General features: G+C 51.9%; 1 protein-coding gene across 2 annotated transcripts; it reads right to left on the bottom strand.

Moving 5' to 3' along the window:
* Nucleotides 1-3,078: 3,078 nt before the first annotated feature.
* PTPN11 (protein tyrosine phosphatase non-receptor type 11) lies at nucleotides 3,079-23,799 on the bottom strand. Of its 2 annotated transcripts, none has more exons than XM_020801904.3 (16): nucleotides 23,593-23,799; nucleotides 18,688-18,810; nucleotides 17,382-17,576; nucleotides 16,042-16,234; nucleotides 15,156-15,272; nucleotides 13,956-14,069; nucleotides 12,320-12,416; nucleotides 12,032-12,111; nucleotides 11,361-11,555; nucleotides 8,254-8,385; nucleotides 7,695-7,849; nucleotides 7,513-7,580; nucleotides 7,074-7,225; nucleotides 5,930-6,042; nucleotides 5,086-5,159; nucleotides 3,079-4,003 (listed from the first exon to the last, which is right to left on the bottom strand). In XM_020801904.3, the coding sequence occupies exons 1-15, from the start codon at nucleotides 23,604-23,606 to the stop codon at nucleotides 5,087-5,089; spliced, it is 1,821 nt and encodes a 606-aa protein (XP_020657563.1). In that variant the 5' UTR covers nucleotides 23,607-23,799; the 3' UTR covers nucleotides 3,079-4,003; nucleotide 5,086. The 2 variants fall into 2 exon arrangements, with proteins under 2 accessions (XP_020657563.1, XP_020657564.1); XM_020801905.3 differs by having other exon boundaries at nucleotides 11,361-11,519; nucleotides 23,593-23,739.
* Nucleotides 23,800-23,882: the final 83 nt, after the last annotated feature.

Here is a 23,882-nt window from a genome sequence, read left to right as displayed (position 1 = left end):
AGAGCGATTCGGCTCACGGTCTAAGCAGAGGCACGAGGCAGGAAGCAGGATGGAAGGGGGGGGAGGCGAAACACCCTCCACCCGGGAAGGGCAGATGCCACGTTTCATGGAGTGTCTTTACACTAGACAATTATATCCGGTTAACGCCGCTTGTAACACTCATGGGTCCGTTTCACAGAACTCGGGAACGACTATTTGAGGCAGGGACTTCCAGACTTTTGCGAGACCACTTGGGTGAGCCCCCCCCCATAAACTGCAGCACAGAATTCTAAGGATCTCACCGAGGGGCAAATCCTGGGATCCTTTCGGTTCAACCGACCAGCTCAGTCCAAAACAGTCTAAAACCACGTTGTCTCGGCACCATCTCGATCAAACCCCAAACCAGCCGTCAAGCTTTGCTACATTCCCTCTGTGGAGTTTCATTCTTTTTAAAAAAAGCTTGTTCGGGTGGGTTTTGATTTTTCAAACAAAGACATGCCACCATTCCATATTTCCCCTTTGGGGCTCAGCCGAAATCACACATTCAGTGTCACGTCCCCGTCTGCAGGCCACGAATCCGGGGGAACAGGGTATCGTTGGGTAGGATCCGTGGGGGGGGGGGGATTTGCCAACTTTATCATTACGGCCGATGCCCTGAACATGAATACATACACGTAAGCCTTGACTCTCCGCATGAGTTCTGAGACCAAAAACAAACAAACAAAATCATCAGGAGCTGATCTGTTTCTGGGACCCCTTCTATCCGAGGCAAAAGGGTTCAGAAGCAAAATGCGGCCTCTCTCTTTCGGCCCACGGCGGTCTCCCACAAACACAACCGCAGAGACCCGGTTCGCGGCTGTTCAGCGGCGGGCCCTTCCTTCAAACACTACCTCCACACACATGCTTTCACCGAATCTTGCCGAGCATCCGCAGAAGCTGGAAGGAACGCGGTGGCGAGGAAGGGAAAAGGGAAGCTGGTTCCCCATCCTGTCCCTGGGAAGCAGGATAAGGCGAAACGTCCCCAGTCAACGTGGTGGCCTCGAGATGAGCGGAGTTACAACTTCGACCCGGTCTATAGAGGACGTCACAGCCCCTGGCCACTCTGCTCGTACTGCAGACAACAAGACGTCTGGACCTCCCACCTGGGCAAACCGATGGGGGCCCAGAGGCTCCCACCCACCCACCCAGAAACCAAATCACTCCTGCTATCATCTTTGCGCCAACTTCACATCTGGCTCCTGCTGACCAGTGATGGGAGAGTCTTTTTCCATAAGCCCCAAACTCGTCGGCAGAGCCACACTGGAAGCATTTGCTCCCTGAAGTTGAGAAAAGCAGAGAGGGTAACCGGGGGAACCGCCTGCCAGCTGGAGGGGGCCCCACGGGCAAGCCACGAGCAAGACCGGGCGGCTAAATGCAGAGGCATCCTAGGAGACATCGAAGAAAGCGAGCAGCGGCCGAAGTTCCGCGCTCGAAGACAAAAAACACAGGCTAGAAAATGCAAACGAGAGAGAAAAGCTGGCCAAAACTCAGAAGACGCCCCGCCCCCTCCAAGCTTTGTGCATGATGCACGGTGAGCACCCCATAAACACCAGACACGTGAATTTTCCTCCAACAGGATTCCCGCCAAGGTCCTAGACCTCATGGCAGGGAAGGCATCACTAAAACCCTACAAGCGCCGGCTCCCAAGACATCTGACTGCTGGCCAGACAAGACTGCAGGCTCATCCCTGCATCCTCCCCGGTTAGAGGCAAGCCGAAACGAAGGAGGAGGAACTGCCAAAGTCAATGATCTGCCATGAGAAGAATTGTGGAAGTTTTCTACGCTTGCTGCCCCCCCCCCCCAAATAGACCTGATTTCTCTAGACACAGCATTTATTTGTTATTTAAGCATGACCGACGCACAGCCTAAGCGACAAGGGAGGAACGTTATGCGTGCTGCCTTAAAATTAGGTCTCTGGCTCTGGTGTAAGAGAGTTCACTAACCTAACCAAGCCAGCTCCCAGATCCAGCTGCGCTAGCAACAGCTCAAGCTGTCCTGCCCCCCCTCCTGCAATTGCAATTACGACCCCCATATCCATGGGGGATTGGCTCCAAGCCTCCCAGCGGAGGCTGAAATATGTGGATTATAGCAAACCCTATTGAATGCCCGTACATAGGATGGTCTCTGGCTCCCTCTAGTGACTAGCTCCGGTAATGACACCATTAGAAATATATATTTCTAGGATTTTTCTTTTAATATTTTCAGACCATGGATCAGTGGATATACTGATCCCACGGATAAGGGGGCCGTGTCGCAAAGGGGCCTCCAACACAACTACTCCCAGCGAGCGTTTCCTGGGGAAAGCTGTGAGAACTAGCCCTCTCTATTCAATGCCTGGACACCTGCTTACGAGACCTGGACCGCTACTCTCATTTCTCCTGCCAGCATCAATGACTGTCCACACGAGGTGTGGGTTTTCTGGGAATTGTAGTCCACCCCCCCACCTCCCAAAAAACCTTCTTGCTTCTGGGTGTGACACAGGAGGGCTTGGCAGCAGCCGAACCCCTAACACTGTACGTAGATCTCCTCCTTCCGCCCCCCCCGCCCCCACCCCAGCCCAAACAGGACGAGTTTCAGGATTTGGCAGGGCCAGAAATAGGTCTAATGTTTCTTCCACTCCTGGAAAAAAAATTTAAAAAAGGAAACCACCTAGAGAAGATGAACGGCACTTCTCCTGCGGAAGATGCACAGGCGAAAAAGAGGAAAGAAGCCAGCCAGATGGACGGACAGACGGAGCTTTGCAAAACAAATAAAAATAAAAAGGCACTTGGAAGAAAAGGCAGAGCATCAGCGAATGTTAGCAGCTGACGGAAGCACACGGCGAAGACCCTCGTCGGTTCTCTAAGGCCACGGGAGCCAAGGTCCCCCCTCCTGTCCTTGACGCTCGGTTATAGGACCCCTCCCGCCCTCTACTCCTCGGCAGAAGATGGGACAGACAGGAGCTTCCCTGCTTTATGCCAAGAGGGTGCCTGGAGCCCAGATCCTGCCCCTGCTATGTTCACAAGGCCGGGGCGGAGAGAGAAAACGTCCTGTATCTGAATCCAGGACTGGAGGGCGGGCGGGTGGGGCTCCTCGTCGCCGGACCTGGACTCCTCAAATTCCCCAAGACCCCCATCCTGACTGGCCTCACGCCAAATCAAGCGACCCCCTCCTCGTCACAAGGACCACCAGCAAAACTTAAGCACAGGTAGTGGGGGGCGCCATGGATATGAGACCAAAAACCCACATTACCCCCCAGTGATGGCTTGGAAAGAAACCTGTTTCATAAGGTGCCATACACACATCATCAGTTCTTTTGGGGGGGGAGAACAAAAGATGAAGTCTTCATTTCTAAAAAGAGAAACACAACCCAAACCTAGAGCAACATGAGGACTAGAGGCTTGATTAAAATCAGTTGGCTAAGAAGGCCCTGCTATTCCATGGGGGACACTTTGGCCGTCCCCCTGGGACCCCAGCCCAGAGATCTGAGGGCAGGTTGGGAAAAAAAAAGACCATTATCCCCAATCGGTATAACTGAGCGTTAACTTTTAACAATTAGGATTCATTTTCCTTTAAGGGGTTTTGTTTTTGTTTTTAAATCTACTCCGGAACAGCTTTAAAGCCTCGACATCAAGAAAAGAGAGGGGGGGGAAAGGGGAAGAAAACTTTCAAGTACAACAGAGTATTGGTCTGCCCGCGCGGCAAAAAAATAAAATAAAAAAAAAACACCTTATGTTCGAGAACGGAAGCCAACAGCTCCTGACTGTAAGAAGTCAGACATTTCGGAGAGTGGCGGGGAGAGGGAATAAAGGCATCAGGAGTTTTCTGTGAAAGACGACGGTCTTCAGTTCTCTGCTTATTCCTGAAGGGTCAAAAAGATCATAAATAAGACAAGGCTCTACGCAGCGGTCGAAGTCCACTTCTCGTGGGACGCTTTTCAAGTTGCTTTACTTCATTTTCTTGTGTAAAAAGAAAAAGAAAAAAAAAACGGCTGGGTATTTCGGTTCTGTAAAAGAAGAGAGAGAGAGAGAGAGAGAGGGATGGGGGGGGAGGAAGAATTTTTTAAAAAAGATTTAAGAGTCACCCATGGCAAAACAGGCTTGGAAAAGATTGGGGGGGTTGTGGGGGGCAGGACGATCACTCGGTTTGGTCAACCGTCAACCAGCAGAGAGCACACAAAAAGGTCCCAAGCAGCCTGGCTGCAGGCTCGGGGATTTTGGGACAGGTCGTCCGGGAAGAGAGCTTTCTGAACTCGCGAGGGTCAAGAGCTGCTCCGTCGAAGGCGGAAGCCGTTGGAAGCCACCGGCCCCCCTCAACCGTGGAAGACCCCGGCGGACGTTAAGGCCCCTCCCCATCGCTCCTGCTGGCCTACCCCGCAGGACTGTTGGAAGGCTAAAACTAGGAGACAGGCCGATGCACACTGCCCTGAGCAACTTGGAGGACAGACAGGGTGGGATAAAAACAAAAAGATGATTTTAAAAAAATCTAGAAAGGTGAACGACTCCAGAAATGCAACATTTCGGTTTAGACAGCTGGGCCCTCTCAGCCCTTTCTCTGTGAAACACAGCCACTAGACTGGGTTCGTAGGCTTTGGGAGGGGCTCCCCCCCCCCAGACGTACTAGCCAGCATGGCTAGCGATTCTCAAGAGGTGTAGCCTGAGGTCTTGAAATGGGGAACCTCAGGGAGTAAAAGCAGAGTCTAGTTTTCACAGGCTCGAGAAGAACTGGTTTCAGCTCAAAAAAAAAAAAAAAAAAAGATAAAACTTCATTACCGCCAAAAGGCCAGCCCCCCTGCATGTTTTCTTTCAGGCTCTAACCGAAGCCAGAACAGAAAAATGATCTGCTTAACCGAGGACAGAGAGTTTCGTCTTCGGCGTGTCCGTGGCAGATCATCGCCTGTTACGCGGATCCTCTCGCTCAACGAACTGAGGCGCAAACGCAGATGCTTAGATGTTCAAGGAGGCCGTGAGGCCCTTGATCTCCTCCTGACCCTTGCTCAAAGGTGACCCACTGTCAACCCAGGGACCCCGATGTCATTGCAGGCAGACCTCCCTCCCCCCACCGGCCGAGCGTCCCCCCCAACGGCACCTCATCTGAAGCTTTTCTGCTGGTGCATCAGGCCGACGTTCTCGTAAACCCTCATGGCGTTATCTTCTCTCATCCTGTCAAAGAGGAGGCAAGGGTGTTAAAAAGTTGTGGGGAAAATAAATGGGGGACAAACCAGGGGACGCAGAAAGGGGTCTCTGGCTGGGCCGGCAATGGTTTCCGTTGGGAGATCCGAGCTTTGCGCTGAATTACGAAACAACGGGTTCTTTTTACGTTCGCTTTCTTCCTGGGTCAAGAAAGACGGGCAAGTTTTGGAGTAAACACATTCTAAGGCTCATTTAAACCAGCACAGCCTCACAGGGCCGATGGGATTATGGGAGCTGTAGTCCGACATATATACAGTAGAAGGAGCCTTAATTCCCGAGATCGGTCCCCAAACCCCACTTCCCCCGTGGATGCCGAAAACCTGCAAATAGCCAACACTGTACACAGGATCCTCCCTTGGGTGGCCAGATCCGGCAACTACGTGGTGGAAATATGTGTTTCTGGGATTTTTAATATTTTCAGCAGGGGGATACAGTGGGGTCTCTACTTAAGAACTTAATCCGTATTGGAAGGTGGTTCTCAAGTTGAAAAGTTCTTATGTTGAATCTGCATTTCCCATAGGAATGCATTGAAAACCATTTAATCCATATCTGCTCTTTTCTGTCCATAGAAACTACTGTAAATGAAACCACGGATCTGGAGGTCGTACTACAGGAAGACTCCCGTAGGCAGAAGAGGTAAAAGAAGCTTTCCTTTGAGCAGATTGTTTTCTCCTCCGAGCGGAGTCCGAGGACAAAGGGGAGGGGGGGGATCAGGACCGCAGGCGCTCCGAGGTACTCACTCCGGACAGGTTGGGGTGGGAGTACATGGCGGGAGGGGGCTCTGGTCTCCGCTGGCCTGATCTGCTAACGAGTACTTAATGTTGGTGTACTCGTGTCCTTTTCTCTTGCTCTTCTGGAAGAGAGAAAGCACATTGTGGGGGAAACGGGGAAAACAAACACACTTCATGCAGGGACCTCCTCGTCTGCCAAACGGCTCTGTCCGGCTGGTCTTCACGTCACAGAGGAACAAAGTCCACCAGCCCCACCGAGAACGGCAGCCAGCCTTCCTAAGATGCTCAGAAATGTCAGGGCCCCGGTGAGGGGCCCGAGGGCTTCATTTCTCCACCGGCTCAGTTTTCAGAGCTCTAGGTAGTGGCGGTGGGAGATCTGTGTTCAAGTGCTCCGCCTTTCAACCCCGTGGATGGCCCTGGGTTAGTATCTCTCTCTCTGCCTGGCTTCTTACCTCCTAGAGCATCCTGAGAGGCTAGAGAGAAGGAGACCCATGAACATGGACCCTGAGCTCACCAGAGGAGGGGTCGGTAACAGTGGGCTGTCTGGGCTGGCAGGAGACCCTCGCTAGGCGGACGGAGGAGAGGGCAATCTCGCCTGTTCCCCTCGGGGGCCATTCCCTCTCTTGGCCCGTGGATGCTTCCTCCTGCCTTGAGCAGGGGGTTGGACTTGATGGCCTTAAGAGGCCCCTTCCAACGCCTCTATTCTACGATTCTATGACCCGTGATCCCACCACAAAAGCCAACCGGTTGGCTACGGGTGATGTAGACTTTAACACGTCTGGAGGAGCAGCTAAAACAACTCTGCATGCCAAGTGGCAAGTCCGCAACGGGGCTGTAATTCCCTTCTCTGCTCTGCCTGAAACAGAGCGTGCTCTATTTTGCAGCGGGCGACGGGACACATATTTTAATCCATCTAGCCTTCGCTACCCTTTTCTCCCTTCTTGGTCAAGGATAACCAACAAAGGAAGAGAGTGAAATCTATTGAGGGCTAGTAACTTGGGCAAGCTTGTTTCGAGGTTGCGCTTGAGAGTGTTTTTCTACAGAGGGGCTTCTTGGCAGTTAAAGCCAGAGCCGGGACTGAAAAGGAGGCGAGGGGGGCTCTGCCGCTCCACCGGACAGCCTCTGCTTCGACGACCCAGAGGCGCCACCGTACCTGCTCCTCCTCAATCCGGCGCTGTAAGGTCTCGATGTAATGCTGCACCGCCATGTAGATGAAGCGGTACTGGGCTTCTGTCTGCACCATTCCGGACCGCTGGGACCGAACCATCTGGATGGTCTTCGGGACATCGATATCACAGTCGACTCCTGGGGATGGGAAAAACACATCGCGTGACGGGGGGGTGGCGGGGCAGAGAGAGAAGTCCTAGAGAGCTGCTGGCTCATTCCGGAAACAGAAAGGCGAGACACAAAGGGAAGGGATAAACCAACAGCCAGCATCCCTACCCAGGAACGTGGAATGGGCAGAATGGAAGCACCGTCCAATGACAAAGCCCACAATCCTCCTGCCGGATCATTTCAAAACCATACTATTCATGGGAGGGAAGCCGATGGCCCACCCAGTCCGGTGCCGTTCCTCACAACAGGGGTCCCACCTTTCTCCCGGATGATGTCGATGAGAATATCGATCACGATGAAGGTCCCGGTCCGGCCGATGCCAGCGCTGCCGAGGGAGAGAGAGAACAAACGGGCGTCGTGTGAGTATCTGAGCTCTTTTTGGTGACCCAGTACCGAGGGAGCCCTCGAGAGGAAAGGCCGGGTTGGGCCAGGGCGGTACCTGCAGTGGACCACCACCGGCCCCGAGTCCGGGATGCTCTCCTGCTTGTGGTGAACCTCCTCCAAGAAGTCGAGCACGCCCCCGGGGTCGCTGGGGACTCCGTGATCCGGCCAGGTTCGGAAATGGTACTGCCAGACTGTCCGCTCTGTGTTGCCCTGGAAGAGACGCAAGGCTGAGAGACCTCCTTGCCCGCAGAAGGCCGGCGTTGGCCATCGCTGCGTTTTCAGAGCTGTAACTTCTCAAAAGCGCCTCGCTTCTGGTTGCGACTCAGCCTCGTCCTCGCCACCCGGACCCATCTGTCCGGGCTACGCCATCAAGTCCCGATCGGGGAGGGGACTCCTCCCCTGCACCAGCCGCCACCCTCATCATCCTCAAGAGGCAGCCGACCCCAGGGCTTCCCCTTTCAAGGCCCCGGCGGCTGCCTCCAACCCCCGCACCCGCCACCCGGTTGACGGGTCGGCGCACGCCAAGAGGCCAGGCCTGGCTCCGAGGAGGGGAGTCGGCCTGCGGTCTCTGCACACGGGCACCGTGGCCAGGATCTGCGGGCCGTGGAACGTACCTGCCCGACCTTAGAAAGCTTCAGTTCTCGCAAGGTGTAATCGTGAGCGGCGCTCTCTTTGACGTTCCGGACCCTCATCACTCCGTATTCCTTGAGGGCATGTTCGTCGGGCCAGTATTTAACGCACTTGCTCTGAAAAGGCGGAGGGGGGAGGCAGAAGGAGGGGTTAGGGTTGCTGACGTGAGCCTCCGTGCCCATCGTGGTTTAATGAAAGTGGAAAGGAGGCAACCGGGGCTTGTTTGCAAAGAGCAAACCACCCGTCTGGAGCAAGATCTTCTCTCCTCTGTGTGTGTGTGTGTGGGGGGGGGATTTGAATAACAGAAGAGAGCCCGTGTGGTGTGGAACAGGTTCTAGTCTCCGCACAGGGCTCATGAGACCCGAGTTCAAATCCCTCTTGGCAACGGAATCTACTGAAAGGAAGGATACATCGCCCCTCAGCCTGATCAACCTCGCGGGGCTGTGGAGGACGATCAAGCGGGAAAAGCAAGCGGCGAGCCGTGCGCGTCCCCTTGAGCTGGCTGGGGGAAAAAGCCGTGACATAAATAGAACAAAAAAAATAGCCGAAGGAGTGAAGTAATAATAATAATAATAGCAACACCTGCGGCTGCGCAGCACAGAAACGGAAGCCTGGAGGGACCCCCCCCTCCCACCCCTCTCATCTGCCTCCCCGTGTTGAACCAACACAAAGACTGTCTCCGGGATGTGTGAAAGCAAAACACAGACGCGGCAGGCCAGCGAGGTTCTTCTCTCAAGAGTCTCCGAAGCCAAGCGAGGAAAAGGAGCCAAGAATTGATGGGAAGGGTTTCTGGAGAGATGACGAGGAGAAGGGTGGCAGGAAATTGGGGGGGGGGGAGAGAGAAACAGATGGTCCAGAGAGACACTGGGAAAACAGAGACACCTCACTTCCTGGGACCGGGGGGGGGGGGGAGGGCGGACACACATACACAACCACAACCACCACGATCTCCCACAAAGCTATCCGTCGCTGGAGATTCAACACAGCCCTGGCAAAAGTCGCAGGGAAGGTGGGCGAGCCAGGGTGGCGTCTGCTTCCCTTCCGCCCATTGGGTGTGTGGGGGGGAGATGGTGCCCAGCGGGGGGGAAAACCAGCCCTGCCTCCGGGTTCGGCAGAAAGCGTCGGAGCCGGCTCTTCGGCTGTGTGGCTTTCCGAAACACAGAGTGAGGGCGGAGGGGAGAGCTCCAGTTTGGAGCGTCCTCTCAAGAGAGCAGCTGCCGGGGGGGGGGGGAGGAAAGACGGGCAGAGAAAGAGCAGCCGGGGTGGAGCAGGACGGGAGACAGGAACGAAGCAGCGGCATGGAAACGAAAGGCGCTGGAGGCGCTTGGGGGGGCGCACAGAGGCCGCTCGTCCCAGGCTGAAAGGAGCCATTGAAAGGGGAGAGGCAGAAAAAGAGAGGACAAGCCCTTCTCTAGGCGGCTGACGAGGAAAGAGGCCGGGGCGGGTGAAAGCAGCCGTTCGGGAGGGCTTAGTCCTCCGACCGCTTTCCTACAAGGCTACTCGTCAGGGGACCTTTCCTGGTGCTTTGAAGCACCGCGAGGCGCTCAGGGAATCGAGGGATCTCAGAAAAAGATGCTCAAACGAGAGAGTTCAAGACAGGAAGCAGCCAAGCAAGGCTGGGAAGTCCATATGGCCAAGCTCCGCCATGAGCCAGCGCAGCCCCCACTCAGGAAAATCCCAGCAGATGAACGCGCTAGCCGATTAAATCTCGATCAATTTGCACTGGATGAAGATAATCTTGAAAGGGGGAAACGACACCCTTTTCTCTGGCTGTTGCTGTTTTTCTTTTTTAAATGAAACTCCCAAACGGCCGAGTCTGAGGCTTTCTTCTCTGCCTCAGCTGTGGGGTTTCTCTCTTCCCCCTCGCTTTGGGGGCTAAAACCAAGGATTCGTCCCAATTAGAGGCGACTCAATCAAGGGAACTTTCTTAAAAGGCTTACGAGGTCCCATCCATTTCATTGGGTCTCCTCCATGGGGGACGAACCGCTGGATTTAAAGCCTCCAGTCGTTCACACCGGCCCTTCCCAAGACCGAAGATGGAGACCTCACCCCTTCCATTATTATTAAACCACAACTCCCATTGTCTCTCACGCTGGCTGTGGCTGATGGGATCTGAAGTCCAAAAACATCTAGAAGGCCATTCCGGTGTGCTTCCCCAACCCGGATCCTCAGTCTTCAAAAGGCAACTCTGTAAAGGTGGGGGTGTTGCTTTTTCCCAAACCTTGGCCCCAATCCTCTGACCCTCCCCTTCAGGGTGCATGTGAGGAACACGCCAGGTCCCCTCCTCTTCCCGCCCTGGTTTCCCAATCCCCCGTCCACCTCCAAACTGCAACCTCCTCCCGGTTTCATCTCGTGTCCCTTACACAAGCCTTTATTCGCTTGGAACATATCAAGGCCACACGCGGAAGTAATAAACGGAGAGGCACAAGCTGGAACCGTTCCACACGAGGAGGCCTCCTCAGACTGATAAGGTTCAGCAAGCAGCCAGGGGGCACTTGGGCGGAACGCAGCCACACACACCGCAACCCCAGTGCCAAACGCTCAAGGAAAGGGGCGCAGAAGCCGAGAAGCATTCAGCTCCTTTGAGATTCTGGAGGCGTAGAAAAGAGGAGGACCAGAAAGTAAACACTCAAGCAACCTCCTGCCCGTTGTGAACGTTGGGCTCCTGGGAGTTTCAGGATTGGGGGGGGGGGGCGGGTTCTTGAACTCAGCACTTTAGATTTTAATTTCAGCCCAACGGAGACTGCTTGGCTGGAAGATTAAGAGGACATCTCGACAGTGTAACTGCAGGGGTACAATAACACCGCTCTCACGACCAAGTCTCTGGGGGTTTAGAGTTTGAGGAGAAGGCACTCTGAATTCTTGGGTGCCATCTCTGGGAGTGCCCAGGGAGTTCTAGGTCTCTCGCCAAACTACAACTCCCAAGGATCCCACTGGAGGGGGAGAGTTAAACCGGTATCCAACAGGCATAGCGGGACAGTCTAGACGCAGGCTGTGACTATGGGGGTTCCCGTGGCGTCTCGTGCCGGGAGATGGTGAACCAGGCCACCTCGGAGGGTCACCCGGGCACCCTCTCTTTTTCCATCCTCACCTTTCCCCTCTCGACTTCTTTCGTGGTCATGACGATCACGCGTGAGTTCTCCTGGAACACCATCCGCCAGAAGTCGTTCACCGTGTTCTGCAAGCAGCCCTGGGTGGCGATGTAGCTTTTCTTAGGCTTGGCGTTGTTGCACTTGGTTTCAAACTCCGGCTGTGAATCGAAAGACAGGCTGGAAGGGGAGCGTGCCTGAGGAGGGGAGGCGGGCGAGCAAGGGCGGTTAAATCCAAGTAAAACTGGCAACAGGATCAAAATATTATTTTTTTTCCTTGAGGCTGTAACCTCCTCCTCCTCCTCCCAAGTGACATCCTGGGACCCAGGTACGGAAGGGGTCCGCATCAGGTGAGGAGTCCTACCTGCAGGACACGAACCTTACCGCCCCCCTAAATGGTGCTCACCTGGAGAAAAGGCCCAGCTGGCCTAACTTCCTTTTCAAACAGGAAGTTAGGCCCGGCGAGAGCCGCTGGGCCTTCTCTCCCGGTGAGCACCCGTTAAGTCTCTGTAAGGTCTGGGCCTTGCTGGGGAGACCCCCTAGAAAGGGAATGATGGGATGTGGAGTCCAATACCTGAAATCCACCTCCCTATCTACAGGAAAGAACTCAGCCTGAAAGGAGAAGGCAGGAGAGAAGCATCATCTTTGCATCTGACAATGAGGGCGTTCTTACCATGATAATGTTGGCGTTTATGTAGTCAGAAACGGCCTCGTTTGGATCACCGTCGTGAAGGACAACTCTGGTATGGTCAACTGGAAAGAGGGCAAACGCCCAGCGAGAGGCAGGCGGAAGAGACAGGAGGTTAACAGGAGGAATCCTACTGGCTGATGAAACATCAGATGGGGTGGGTTACCCACTCCCACCGGCCTCTTCCAGCGGGGATTATAGGAACTGCCATCCAGCACCAGATCGGGGATGGCTGTTTTAAGGAAGCAGTGGTTGAGACCGTCGGATACTCACATGGCAAAATGTTTTTGTATCTATTCTTGTTCTTGTTCTCCTGCCTCTGCCCCTCCTTCCGGCTGTACAGGAGTTTGCATTCTTGCTGCTGAAGCGTCTAAAGGAAAACCCGGTGGGACGTTAAGCGGGTCAGAAAGCGTTTCCGGTTCTCTTTGCAACTTTGTTCCTAGGTTTTCCCTGCGGCCACCGACACCCCCTACGCCACCCGAAAGAGGGAGACCGCTAGAGATCAGAGAGAGGTCGCCCTGGGATTTACCGGCGAAGGGAAATTTATCTTTACAGGAGCCTCAGAAGCAGCAGCTGGAAATCAGAGCCACGAAACAAGGCTTGAGGATTTCACAAGCCTCCACGGAGGGGTTGAGCGTTGAACACAAAACGGACTACAGCTATGTTCACGTTCTGTAGGAGGATGTGTAAAAATCAACAGGCACTCTCTCGCTTTCTCTCTCCCGGAGATGATACAGAATTTAAGGCTCTCTGATTTAGACCATTTTGCTTACAAAAAAAACAAAGGGAGGTTGAAGGCAGTGAACAGGACAGATGGATGGTGCAGGATGCAATCCAAAGAGGAGGACTCTGCTGGGGACACAATCAGGCCCAACGAGTTTCCTTGGCACCGTTTAAATGAGTTTTTTGGCAGGGGTGGGGGTAAAAATAAAAAAAAATCTTCAGTGGCTAATATTCTCAGGGAACGGCAGCCCGAAAAGGGGGAAGTTGGGAGGATCGAGGAGATCCACAGCTCCACCTCGTGGTGCTCTGACACTGTACAAAAAAAGGAGGCCACCCCATCCACCATACTTGGATTGGGAGTGAATTCACAGAAGCAGGAGAATCAGAGGATAACAAAAGGGGCCTATAAAATCATGGTTTCGTTTTGGGATGGCAAAGCTGGTTAAGGGATTCTAGGAGTTATTGTGGGTTTTTTTTTTTTTTTTTAAAGGAAACTTTTCTAAAGCTCTGAAAATAGGAGACCAAAGCTGGCGAGGCAACTTCCAAAATCCACCCAGCGGAGTTCCTACACACGGCAAGAGTTCGCCGTTTCCACACAAAAGGGACGAGTCGAGACAGAAGATTCCCCCCCTCCCACCTCCTCTCTCTGCAGACGAAGAGCAGGCCGGGACTCAGAGGCAAACCAGGACCCTGTTCAGCCTCCTCCCTTCCACGCCTCTCGCCCTTCTCCTCGCTGGAAAATCGGCACCACCTCTGCCCAGCAAAGCTTTCCGGAGAACTCAAAAGCTGGCTTTTTTGTAAGATTTACAGCTGGCCCACAAAATGCATTGTCAATGGTCTTTTCGTTTAGCTGAGCTAGAAATCAACTAACCTCCTATGGGTCGGCCCAGAGCGACCTTCTGCCTGCCCCGTGGCTTAGACCCCAACTGTTCTGCTTTTTAAAAGAACCTCACACACCTTCAGGACTAACAAGTTCCACTAGAGGCACAAAAGCTTACACTGCGTAGAATGTGCTAGCTTTCAAGGAGCCACAAGCCGCTTTGTCAGAGATAAACACGGAGAAAGAGAGGTACAGATCATTCCGTGTCGACTGATTCACATCCAGGACAGATGGGGTGGTCGGTCCTGCCACGGACGTGTTCCGGACATCCAAAGCAGCTCAGTCCCCACCCCCCCAAAAAATTACCTCAAACTCTTCCCAAAAGCCCTGCTTCACTTTGTCGGTGGTCTCGGCCAGTTTGCTCAGCTCCCGCACCCGGCTCTCAATCTCTGCCGCGTTGATGCGTGTGGTGTTGAGGGGCTGGAGACGGGAGAGGGAAGGAAGGAAGGAGAAAGAGCGAGAGAGAGAATTCTTCCAGCAACCACCAGAAGCAGAAAGACATCAAACCGCCTCCCTCCACAATCACAACACCCCTTCGGAAACCTACGAGTCTCGACTGCTTCCTGCCATCTCACGAGCTCCCTCTACGATCTGTCAAGGGTTGTTACTATTTCTCTACGTGTCCTGCGTCTTACACTGAAAGTAAGCCACCTTTCTGAGGAGGAAAGACTGAAAACTCCTGGGACCCAAAAAGTCTTTTCCTTGAAAGATCTCTCTTAAGGGAGGGCCGGGGGGCTCGTAACATAAACAAACATTTTTTTAAAAAAAATCCCTCAAGGAAATCCCTCGGTGACTTTGCAGCTGGAGGGAGCCGGCGGCACTCGGCTTGCGCGACTCGGGGCTTTTATTCTGAATTCTGTTCCCTCAAGAGATGAGGCCGAGGAGCAAATCTAGGCGGGAGCGGGTGGAAGAGGGCTGGGCTCTGAGCGACGTTATTCCATCTTAACTTTATAAATGCCGGTTATGGGGCAAACATTTAGATTTAGTAATAACTGCCTGACCAGGGCTAGAGTTAAGGGCTTGCCTTGGGAGTTCTGACAGCCATTTTTTTCTCTTGGGGCAGCCCAGGACCGAAGAGACGGCGACACAAATCCTTGGCACACAGAGGCTCAGAATATTGGGAGCCGCCTTCTTCCAAGTCCTCTTTACTCGTTCCAGTCATCCTCACTGTCTAACAACCGTAGCAGCTGGAAGGGACCCTATAGGTCATCAAGTCCAGCCCCCCCCCACGGGGGGGGGATGACTCCTGAACGCCGGTTCTGCAGCCAGATGGCTAAACCATGGAGCTATCCAGCCATTCCATAACTCGGTGGTTTAGGTCTCTGGCCACCCAAAGGTTGGGAGTTCAAATCCCCACTGGGGCTCCTGAACGTGATGATCCACGAGTTCCCTTGCAGCTCCGCTGTTATAGAATTTTTTATTATTGCAAAGCTGTCCAGCAGTTCTTTGAGGCAGAGAAGCAAATCAGAAAGGCTCTCCGAGCCGCTCGGAAAAGTTCCCCGTTACCTGCTTCAGCTGAAGGACTGTGCCCAGCGTCTCCACCATCGGGTTCTTCTTATAATGCTCGACAAGGTCCGTCAAGGAATCAAACTTTTCCCCTCCGCCCACATCATACTTCATTTCCTAGGGAGGGAAGAAAGAAGGGGAACGATCAGCCAACACCATGCAAAAAGCAAGCCGACGTAGGGGTATCGGCAGCTCATGCAGGTCACGACGAATCTATTGACTGCGTCTCTCGCCACAGGATGGAAACCAGAACCTAGGCAAAAAAGAACATTCGCAGGGCACGTCTGTGACTCAGCAGTCATATGTGAAAAGGCATTTCCCGAACGCTCACCCTTCTCTTTTTCTCGCCAGTGCGCGCACACATGCACACAGCACGCCTCTTCCCCAACAGCAATTTTCTTCTACATGATAAGTAAATATATTTATAAAAAAACCTGACAGTCTTTAGGGGATGGTGCAGGCTGCCCTGTCACCAAAGGGATGACTTTTTCATTTCAGCTCAAAGCATTCTTAACTCAATCATGCCCATCAATGCTCGATCAAAGGTCCCCGTTCTTAACATGTGGTGCTTCTGCGAGTCGAGGCAAGAAATCAGAAGTGACACAGACAACAGAGGAGAATGAGACTGAATTATGCAGGCTACACATTGCTCCCCCAGCGAGCTGGGTACTCAGTTTACCAACCTCGGAAGGATGGAAGGCTGAGCGAACCTCGAAAGGATAGAAGGCTGAGCGAACCTCGAGACGGCTGCCTGGGACTAAATCAAGGTCGTGAGCAGAGTCTCGGCTGCAGTACTGCAGTTTAACCCCTGCGCCAGGAGGCTCAAACACACACCCCGCCATCTTTTTTATTCTTTTTCTTTTTGGAGCCACTCCTACAGTTTTACCTGGCACCGGATCATGACGTGGGTCACCTTGGACTTCCCATCATTGCTCTCGCCTTTATCGTCCCCCGTCCGGACCGAAAGGACAAAGTCTCCCGGATGGCTTTGACTCTCACGCACCAGGAAGCTCCCGTGTTTCCCTTTTTCCGTCAGCAGCTTCTCTGCTTCTTTGCCAGACAGATGGCCATGAAACCACCTTTGGGAAGACAGGAAAACAAGGTAGGTCACTTAACAGGTTGGGGCACCACTTCCCATCTTTCTGAGAGGCATAAAGTTAAGACCTGGCTCTTCACTCAACCTTTTAATCCCTGGAGATAATTTGCTGACCTGCAAATTCCTATACATTGTTCTACATGGTTAAATTGTTCTGCCCTAATACTCTTTTTATTCATGTTATTGCTTGCACCTTACTCTGTAATTGCCACATACAGACCAGAATACGAGTACATAATGAATAAAAGAAATAAACGGCCAGACAGGGACCAAAAAAAGCAGGATTTTTGCATATCTAGCGCCCCCTGATGGGCAGAGATATTTTTACTCTGTTTTGTTGCTCTCTAGCGCCACCGCTGCTCAGTGGCCAAACGATTGTACTGCACCTTTCAACCCAGGAGGGATTCAACATCATTGGCTTCGTAGGGTCTTATCTTACCCTACAAAGCTGCTGATAGTCCCTAAGGTTGTCCAGGCCAAGCCAAAAGGCTTGATGTAGGGACAGAGAGAGCTGCTAGCCCAATGCCTCCGGGCCATAAACATTGATATATGGTTGTGGCTTGCTCTTCCACATTATTTTGGAGATGGGTCTTATTTTAACTCTAAGGGAGGAGAAATCTCCTGAAGGCTGAATGCCATTCTAGACAAGTTTTCAGAGGACACATTCCAGCGGCTGGCAGAGCCGAAGGTAAAAAATACGTGGGTATTTTAGCTCAGTGGCTCTTAACCTTTGTTACTTGGATGTTTTTGAACTGCAACTCCCAGAAACCCCAGCCAGCACAGTTGGTGGTGAAGGCTTCTGGGAATTGCAGTCCAAAACTCCTGAGTAACCCAAGGTTAAGAACCAGTGTTTTAGCTTAAACTTCTTCTGGCCAGTTTCGAAGTCGCAGAAGAGACATTTTGACCTCTTGAAAACATACAAAAGCTGAGAGATCCCGTGACCGCCTTGTGGAGGAAAGGAAGCCGCCTGCTGAGAAACTGATTCAGACTCTGGAATGGCCGGATCAGGCCCTGGGCCTGAGTGCCTTTATTTCACTGGTTCTCAAACGTACTCTTTCGCCTTCCTCGCACCTACAGGCAAATCCTCCAACCCTGGAAGAAGCCACTTCTTCGGGACCCTTCCCACTCACCTTTCGGACGTGGGGTCGGCACAGTTGAGAGGGTACTTAAGCTCAATCACGTCCCCGTTCTTCTCCTTGAGCTGCCCGTGGTGTTCCATGTAATACTGGACCAGCTCGGCCAAAGTGGCAAACTTCTCCCCGCCGTACAGGTCGTAGTAGTCGCCCGTGTTCTGGATCTTGATGTGGGTGACGGCTCCATTTCGTCTGGCCGGGACACGGGAGAGGAGAGGAGAGAAAAAAAAGAAAAGGGACTCTCATTTGAGGAAAGGAACCTGTCTTGGTATCGGGTCAAGCCACCACCAGTCCCGTGACGTCTATGCCAGGAGAGGGCAAAATGTGATTCTCAGCTGAGGGGACTCGGGTGCCCCCAAAGAATACACATGGCGGGCTTCTTAAAAAAAAAAAAAAACAAGATTGGCTCAAAATGGAGGTTTCTGCTCCTGCAGGATTTCAGAAGTATCAGCTTTCACAGAAAACAGAAGGAGGGCAACGCTGCCATTGACCAAAACCCCAAATCTCAGCTGATTTTTATGAACGTTTCTTGCCATTTCTGAGCACTAGGATTGTGGGGGTGTGTGTGACGTTTTACCCCCTACATCCACAAAAATTGCCCAGCCACGGTCCTATGGACTGAGTGTGTCTCTCTCTGGATTTCAGAAACTAGCCAAGGAACCGCATCTCAGCTTCGCAGCCTTCTCCCTACACCTGAGTGGGCTGCCTGAAGGCTGTGGGTGACCCCATCCATTTTTTTACAGGGCCCGGAGCGTCCCATGCATTGGGGGGGGAATCAAACAGAAAAACGATGAGAAACAGCACTTCAGGAAGCTTCAGGCATGCTTTAACTCCCAGGCGCTTTGCATACACACACACACATACACACACCATACACCCCACACACCTTTCAAAAGTAGAAAACCGGGGGTGGGTGAAACCAGAACCGGACTTTGGGAAAATTCCAGTTTTGCCAGGTGGGTGTGGAATGACACACGATGTGTAAAACTGACTCCCGGGCCACCTCAAACGGGCCCTTACAAGGATAAGCCCCCCATCCTTTGTAAGGAGGGAGGGAGGGGGGCATGCTGGTTACCCTCTTATCAGAAATATGCCCCCCTCTGTCTCTTCAATGTATCCAGTTCTTCCATCTATATCCCATTAAAGCCAAGGCAGTCCTTTCCACGTTTCCATACATTTAGTCCTAATCAATTAAACCGAAAACGTGATGAATTCACGCAAGGACCCCTGACGAACAGAGAATGCCAGATGGAGTATCGGGATTCTTGGATGCAAAACCTCTTCCATGCGCAAGCGACCTTACCGGACGGAGAGCGTGAAATCCCCTGGGTTGCTTTTGCTGGGCCGGGCCAGGAAGCTGCCATCCACGCCTCGGGTCAGGAGCAGGTTCTCCGCCTCCACTCCGGAGATATTTGGGTGAAACCATCTAGAAAAGAGGGCGGAAGACATTGCAAAAATAAGAACACACACACACACACACACCTCTCTCCCAGGCTTTGCACAGGTAAAGGCATTGGCTAAGGAGACTGAAAGTCCCAGCAAAACTGTTCAGAGTCACTGAATCATGAAACAAGAACATTAAGATGGCAAATTGGAAAGCTGCTCAGAGTACGGATCTCCCTCCGCCTTCTACAACACTGACTACCTCCTGATCTGCTGGACTACAATGCCCAGCTTCCTCAGCCACCATCCCAGAAACGGCAGGGGCAGAATTTCTCACAAGCCACGTTTGCTCCTCGCCCCCAAAGTTCCAGCCCTTCCCTTGGTTCTGTTACATACATCACCCCGATATCCTAAAAGGAAACAGAACACGGCCGATGGGCAACTGAGGACCACCGCCACGTCTGGTCGCCTGGAAGGGATATCGGATCGCCACAGGCGAATGGCTGTCTATAAACCCCAAGGAAAGGACCTTATCAGAATATACAGGCTCATCAAGATAGAACTGCATTTTCTTCTTCTTCTAGGAAAAGCCTTCAGGTTGTTAATTGGTATATGTGACAAAATAAGACGAAAAAAAAGGGAAATACAACCTCATGATTCTCAAATGCAAACGGTGCAACAGTGGGAGGCCACTGGAGACCCACTCCTCATTCTAGAAGATTCCCAGAACCCGGGGTCGGCAGACTCCGGCAGGTCTGACTCTGTCCAAGGGCGGCACTGCCTCGCCAGTGTGCAAATACCCTCCATATATCCCCGTGCACTCCCCCCCCCCCGCCTACAGGCATAATTCCCCAAGACTAATATAGCACCTTGCGGGTTGAAGGCCCCCCCATGCGGGCTGCACCTTTTCACTCGGCATTTGCCACCTCTGTGACGAGCGCTGCTGGGCTTATTTTTGGAGGTTTGGTTCATGAGGCCGCCATTTCGGCTCAAGCTGTGCATCATCCCACTTCGGGGGTGAGACGGGAGTTTGCTGAAAGGCTGGGGGAGGTATTATGATCGGGAAGGACGGCGTTTACGGCCCCGCTCTCATTCTACACCGAGGAAGGTAGCCAAGAATCAGGCCCCTGCCCAGCCAAGCTTTCCAGACCTCCCAAAGGAAGTTAATCTGGCTCACTCCCTTTTTGTACTCCCGCCTGTAGGCACAGCTCTTTTTACGCAAGCTGGCTTTTGGTAACGGATCGCCCACTAAAGAGTGGGCTTCTCAGGTGGAGGGCTTGGTTTCAAACTTATTTTTTTGCCCTCTTTGGTTCAAACTTTCTCTTGGTTCCCCTGATCCTTTTGAACTCGCTTTTAAATTGCTTAAAACGTGGCAGTGCATTTTACATACTGGGAGAGAAGAGAGACATAATTTGATTTTAACAAGAATATAACATTATTAAGGCTGAATATTAAAATGCGGGGAGCCAAACTGCATTCCAGAAAGCTCATCCTTACCCCCATGAACTTATCCAAACAGCAAAGCCAAACGACTTTCCCTGAACAACATTTTTTTCTTTAAGAATCCTTAATTACTGATGACAATTTGCAAATACGTTTTTGAATGAGGAAATAATGATATATCTTTGGATATAGCCGGAATAGAAACCTGGCTGAGAAACTGACTCTACAGGTTCACAGAGCAGGCCGTGCACGGCCTCCCTTTTGGTTAACCTTCCTGAAACGGCAAATATTTAATCTAAAGTCTAATTGGCTGCAGAACATAAGTCTTATGTAACATAAAATTTGTAGAGCAGGCTGTAGCACCAGCGTCTGAGTGTGTTTTACGAACACGGCCGTTCCGTTACCGCTAGGCTTGAAAGTACACAAGATTTTTAAAAAGCTCTCCGGCAAACACGCAGACATTCTGCAGCAAAGGGATGCAAAAATAAAATGGAAAGTTTTCCATGAAAATGTAGAAAATGTGAAAGTCCACCCTTCGGCTTGGGTGCATCTTTGGCTTGAGGAAAAGAGGAGGACGTAGCGATGGAGCGTAGGAATATCACTGAAAATCACTTCTCTCCTTTCCCCATAACACCCGTTAGGCTGGAGATTCTTTCCCCCCACCCCCTGACAATCTACCGCCCACCACGATGGCTCACCATAAACGTTTTGCATTCTGCAGAAATGAAGAAATGTAAAGTACAGAACTTTTCAAGCCACCTTTTCCACAGAATTCTGGGTGGGTGTCTTTTTCCGATTGCAAAGAAGCGGTCACAGAGGGGTGAAGCGGATTCCCTAAAAAGCCGCCAGGCGGAAACCGCCAAGCAGAACCTGAAGGAAGAGAGCACCTTCCAGCGTGGGCCACCCGAGGGTGCTGCTCCGTCTCTGGCTATCTGACGGTCCAGGTATATTTGGCTCTAAGTGGGAAGAGCTATTTCTCAGGCGCCTGAAATAGAAGGATACAGGGGTGTACTAAATCAGCCCGAGGCCGGAAAGTTATGCCAAGTGGTTCCGGAGATGTGATCAGGATCACAGTCCTGAAAAAAGATGTGTCATTAAGGCTAAAACCCACCCATTTCTAAGGTGTCAGGTGGTGGAACGCATGACTGTGCAAATCTCAAGAAGAAAGAAATTACGTCAGGGGTAAAAGAAGATTAAAGAATTTGATGGGCTAAGATGTTCCCCCTTACGAGCTATTTTCCATACATCTTAAAACAGCACAAAGGCTACAAAGTTTGAGCATCGGCTCTCCCAGACACTTAAATTATTCCAGAGAACGTTGTCTTTTTTTTTAATTCCCCTAATCAAACTAGAACCACAACAAATTATTTTGGGATTTGTTTTACAGCCCCGCAATTAGCCTTTGAAGATGATTGTAATAAAACACAGTCCAGAAGCACCTAGGAAGGCAGTCAGTCATGCTGTAAGAAAACTAGTATTAACTGGAATCAAAATACTGCAACTGAAAATGTAATAGGAAGAGCGTGGAACACACTAAACAAGGAAAACTGACAAACCATTTTCTTCTAAGTTTTGTGTTAATCCTTATTTAATAAGTGCTACTGTACTAATGCAGATTTTATACCCAGCTCTTGAAGACTATAAAAAGGTTCACGTTTTAAATACAAAAGTGTAAAAACAGGGATCAGTGGACTAACACAAACGGACTCTGTGATCTTGCAAGAGTTTAGAGCGATACCTTTTTTGGACTACATGACTCCAAATCTTGAGGTGTACAGTCCCAAAAAGGCAACTTTTATGTCTCTCAGCTAGCACCTGGCTGCAGCCCGCAAAATGTTTCCATAAAAGCCACACCAACAACTACAACTGGTGACTCTGAATAGATCTGCATCTCAAATACATCTGCCTAATCTTGGTTTTACTCCTTTGGCCATCCACCCTTCCCGTGCTAGCGAACCTCACCTCTGAATCTGGAACATCGAAAGAGGGAGTTGTGTCCTGTCCGATTCTCCAGGAACAACAACAACAACAAAATGGAACATGCCACAAAATGTGGTATCTTAACGAATAACAGACCGGTTGTTGGGGGAGCTTTGGCGGACTTCACAATCCACTTCGTCAGACACATCAGGCACAAGTGGATGATGAATTTACCAACACAAAAACAAAGAACCGGTTGTTGTTGTTGTTTAGTCGTGTCCAACTCTTCGTGACCCCATGGACCAAAGCACGCCAGGCCCTCCTGTCTTCCACTGCCTCCCGGAGTTGGGACAAAAAAAAGAGCCGGTTACGTTAACCTAGAGACCAAACTAGGAGCGGATGCTGGATGCCAGCAACTGCTCTTTGGGCCCAACCTGGTGGCAAGGAGTCCCACAAGCCTGACAACAAGGAGCAGAAACAAAGAAAAATTCTGGCTATTCAATCTTTCCGCCAACTGCCAAAGACCCACCTTTTCACGCAGGCTTTTAAACATCATAACCGAGTCCCTGGATGCATTTTTAAAGCTAAGATAGTTTGTAATGTTGACTTGCTTTTAATTATTCAATTCCATTTTAATTAGCACATAGTTTAATTGCTTTTTAATGCTATCTCCCACTGCGTTTTCAATTCTGTTCTTTTTAATATTGGGAACTGCCTTGCGTCCCCTTATCAGGGAAAAGGGGGGCTCTAAATAATCCATTATTATCATTATTATCGTTAAAAATACCATGCCCAGCCCACCCAAAATATATAAGCACTAACTGATATTATTATACGTAACAGATTCAAGCTTTAACCAAAAACCTAAGTATCCCTTAAATTATCGACGCAGGATGCGTGCTGTTCCTAATATTGATTTTTTTTGTAGCTCCGATGGTGTGGTTTCAGAGACCTGCAACTGCTTATAGTACTGTGTGCAAGTTTCTTGATAGCATTATCATCCTCATCATCATCCTTGCAGGCGATGGGCTCCCTCTATAACCACTAACAAGCCTCCCTTTCTTCCAAGGGTGGAGGCGGGGTGGGGAAGGAGAGAGAGAAAGAGAGCGCCTGTGGCCCTCCAGCATCAGGGCGACTCCATAACCCATCATCCCCAGAAAAAAAAAGGATAATGGGAGCTCCAGCCCGGCACCGCTGGTCCCACAGGTCTTGCCGACCGAGAGACGCCTCAAAGGGAAGCCCCTCAGAAGTGGGGGGGGTGACCTGAGGCTCCCCTTCCCCCCCCTTGATCCCCATGGCAACCACAGGAGGGGGGGTCGGGGGCCCCCTCCCCACCAGGAAGACTGGAGGGGCGGGGCTTAGTATCCTCCCCCCCACCCACCCACCCACCCACCCCCATTTCCCTTCCCTTCCTTCCTCCTCCTCCTCTTCCTCCCTTCCCTTTCCCCCTTTTCCCCTTTACCTCCTCGAGGTCATCTTCCCGTCTCCCTCGCATGGGCCCCCTTCGCCTCGCGGGGAGCCCGGCCCGGAAGGCGGGGAGCGCAAGCCAGCCCAGGCCCGGCCGCCTTCAGGCCCGGGAAGGAAGGAAGGAAGGAAGGAAGGAGGGAGACCCACACAGCGGCGCGGCGCGGCCCAGAGGGCGTCATCAGCCGGCGACCAGCCCAGGCCACGCCCACCGCCCTCGGCCGCCCTCCCGCAAGACCCGGAGCGGGCTATAGAGAGGAGGAGGAGGAGAGACGGGCCCGGGTAGCA

This window comes from Pogona vitticeps, chromosome 14 (assembly GCF_051106095.1).
Source record: "Pogona vitticeps strain Pit_001003342236 chromosome 14, PviZW2.1, whole genome shotgun sequence".
NCBI lineage: Eukaryota > Metazoa > Chordata > Lepidosauria > Squamata > Agamidae > Pogona > Pogona vitticeps.
Note: the sequence above shows the minus strand (reverse complement) of the source record. Positions and strands in the feature narration are given on the sequence as shown.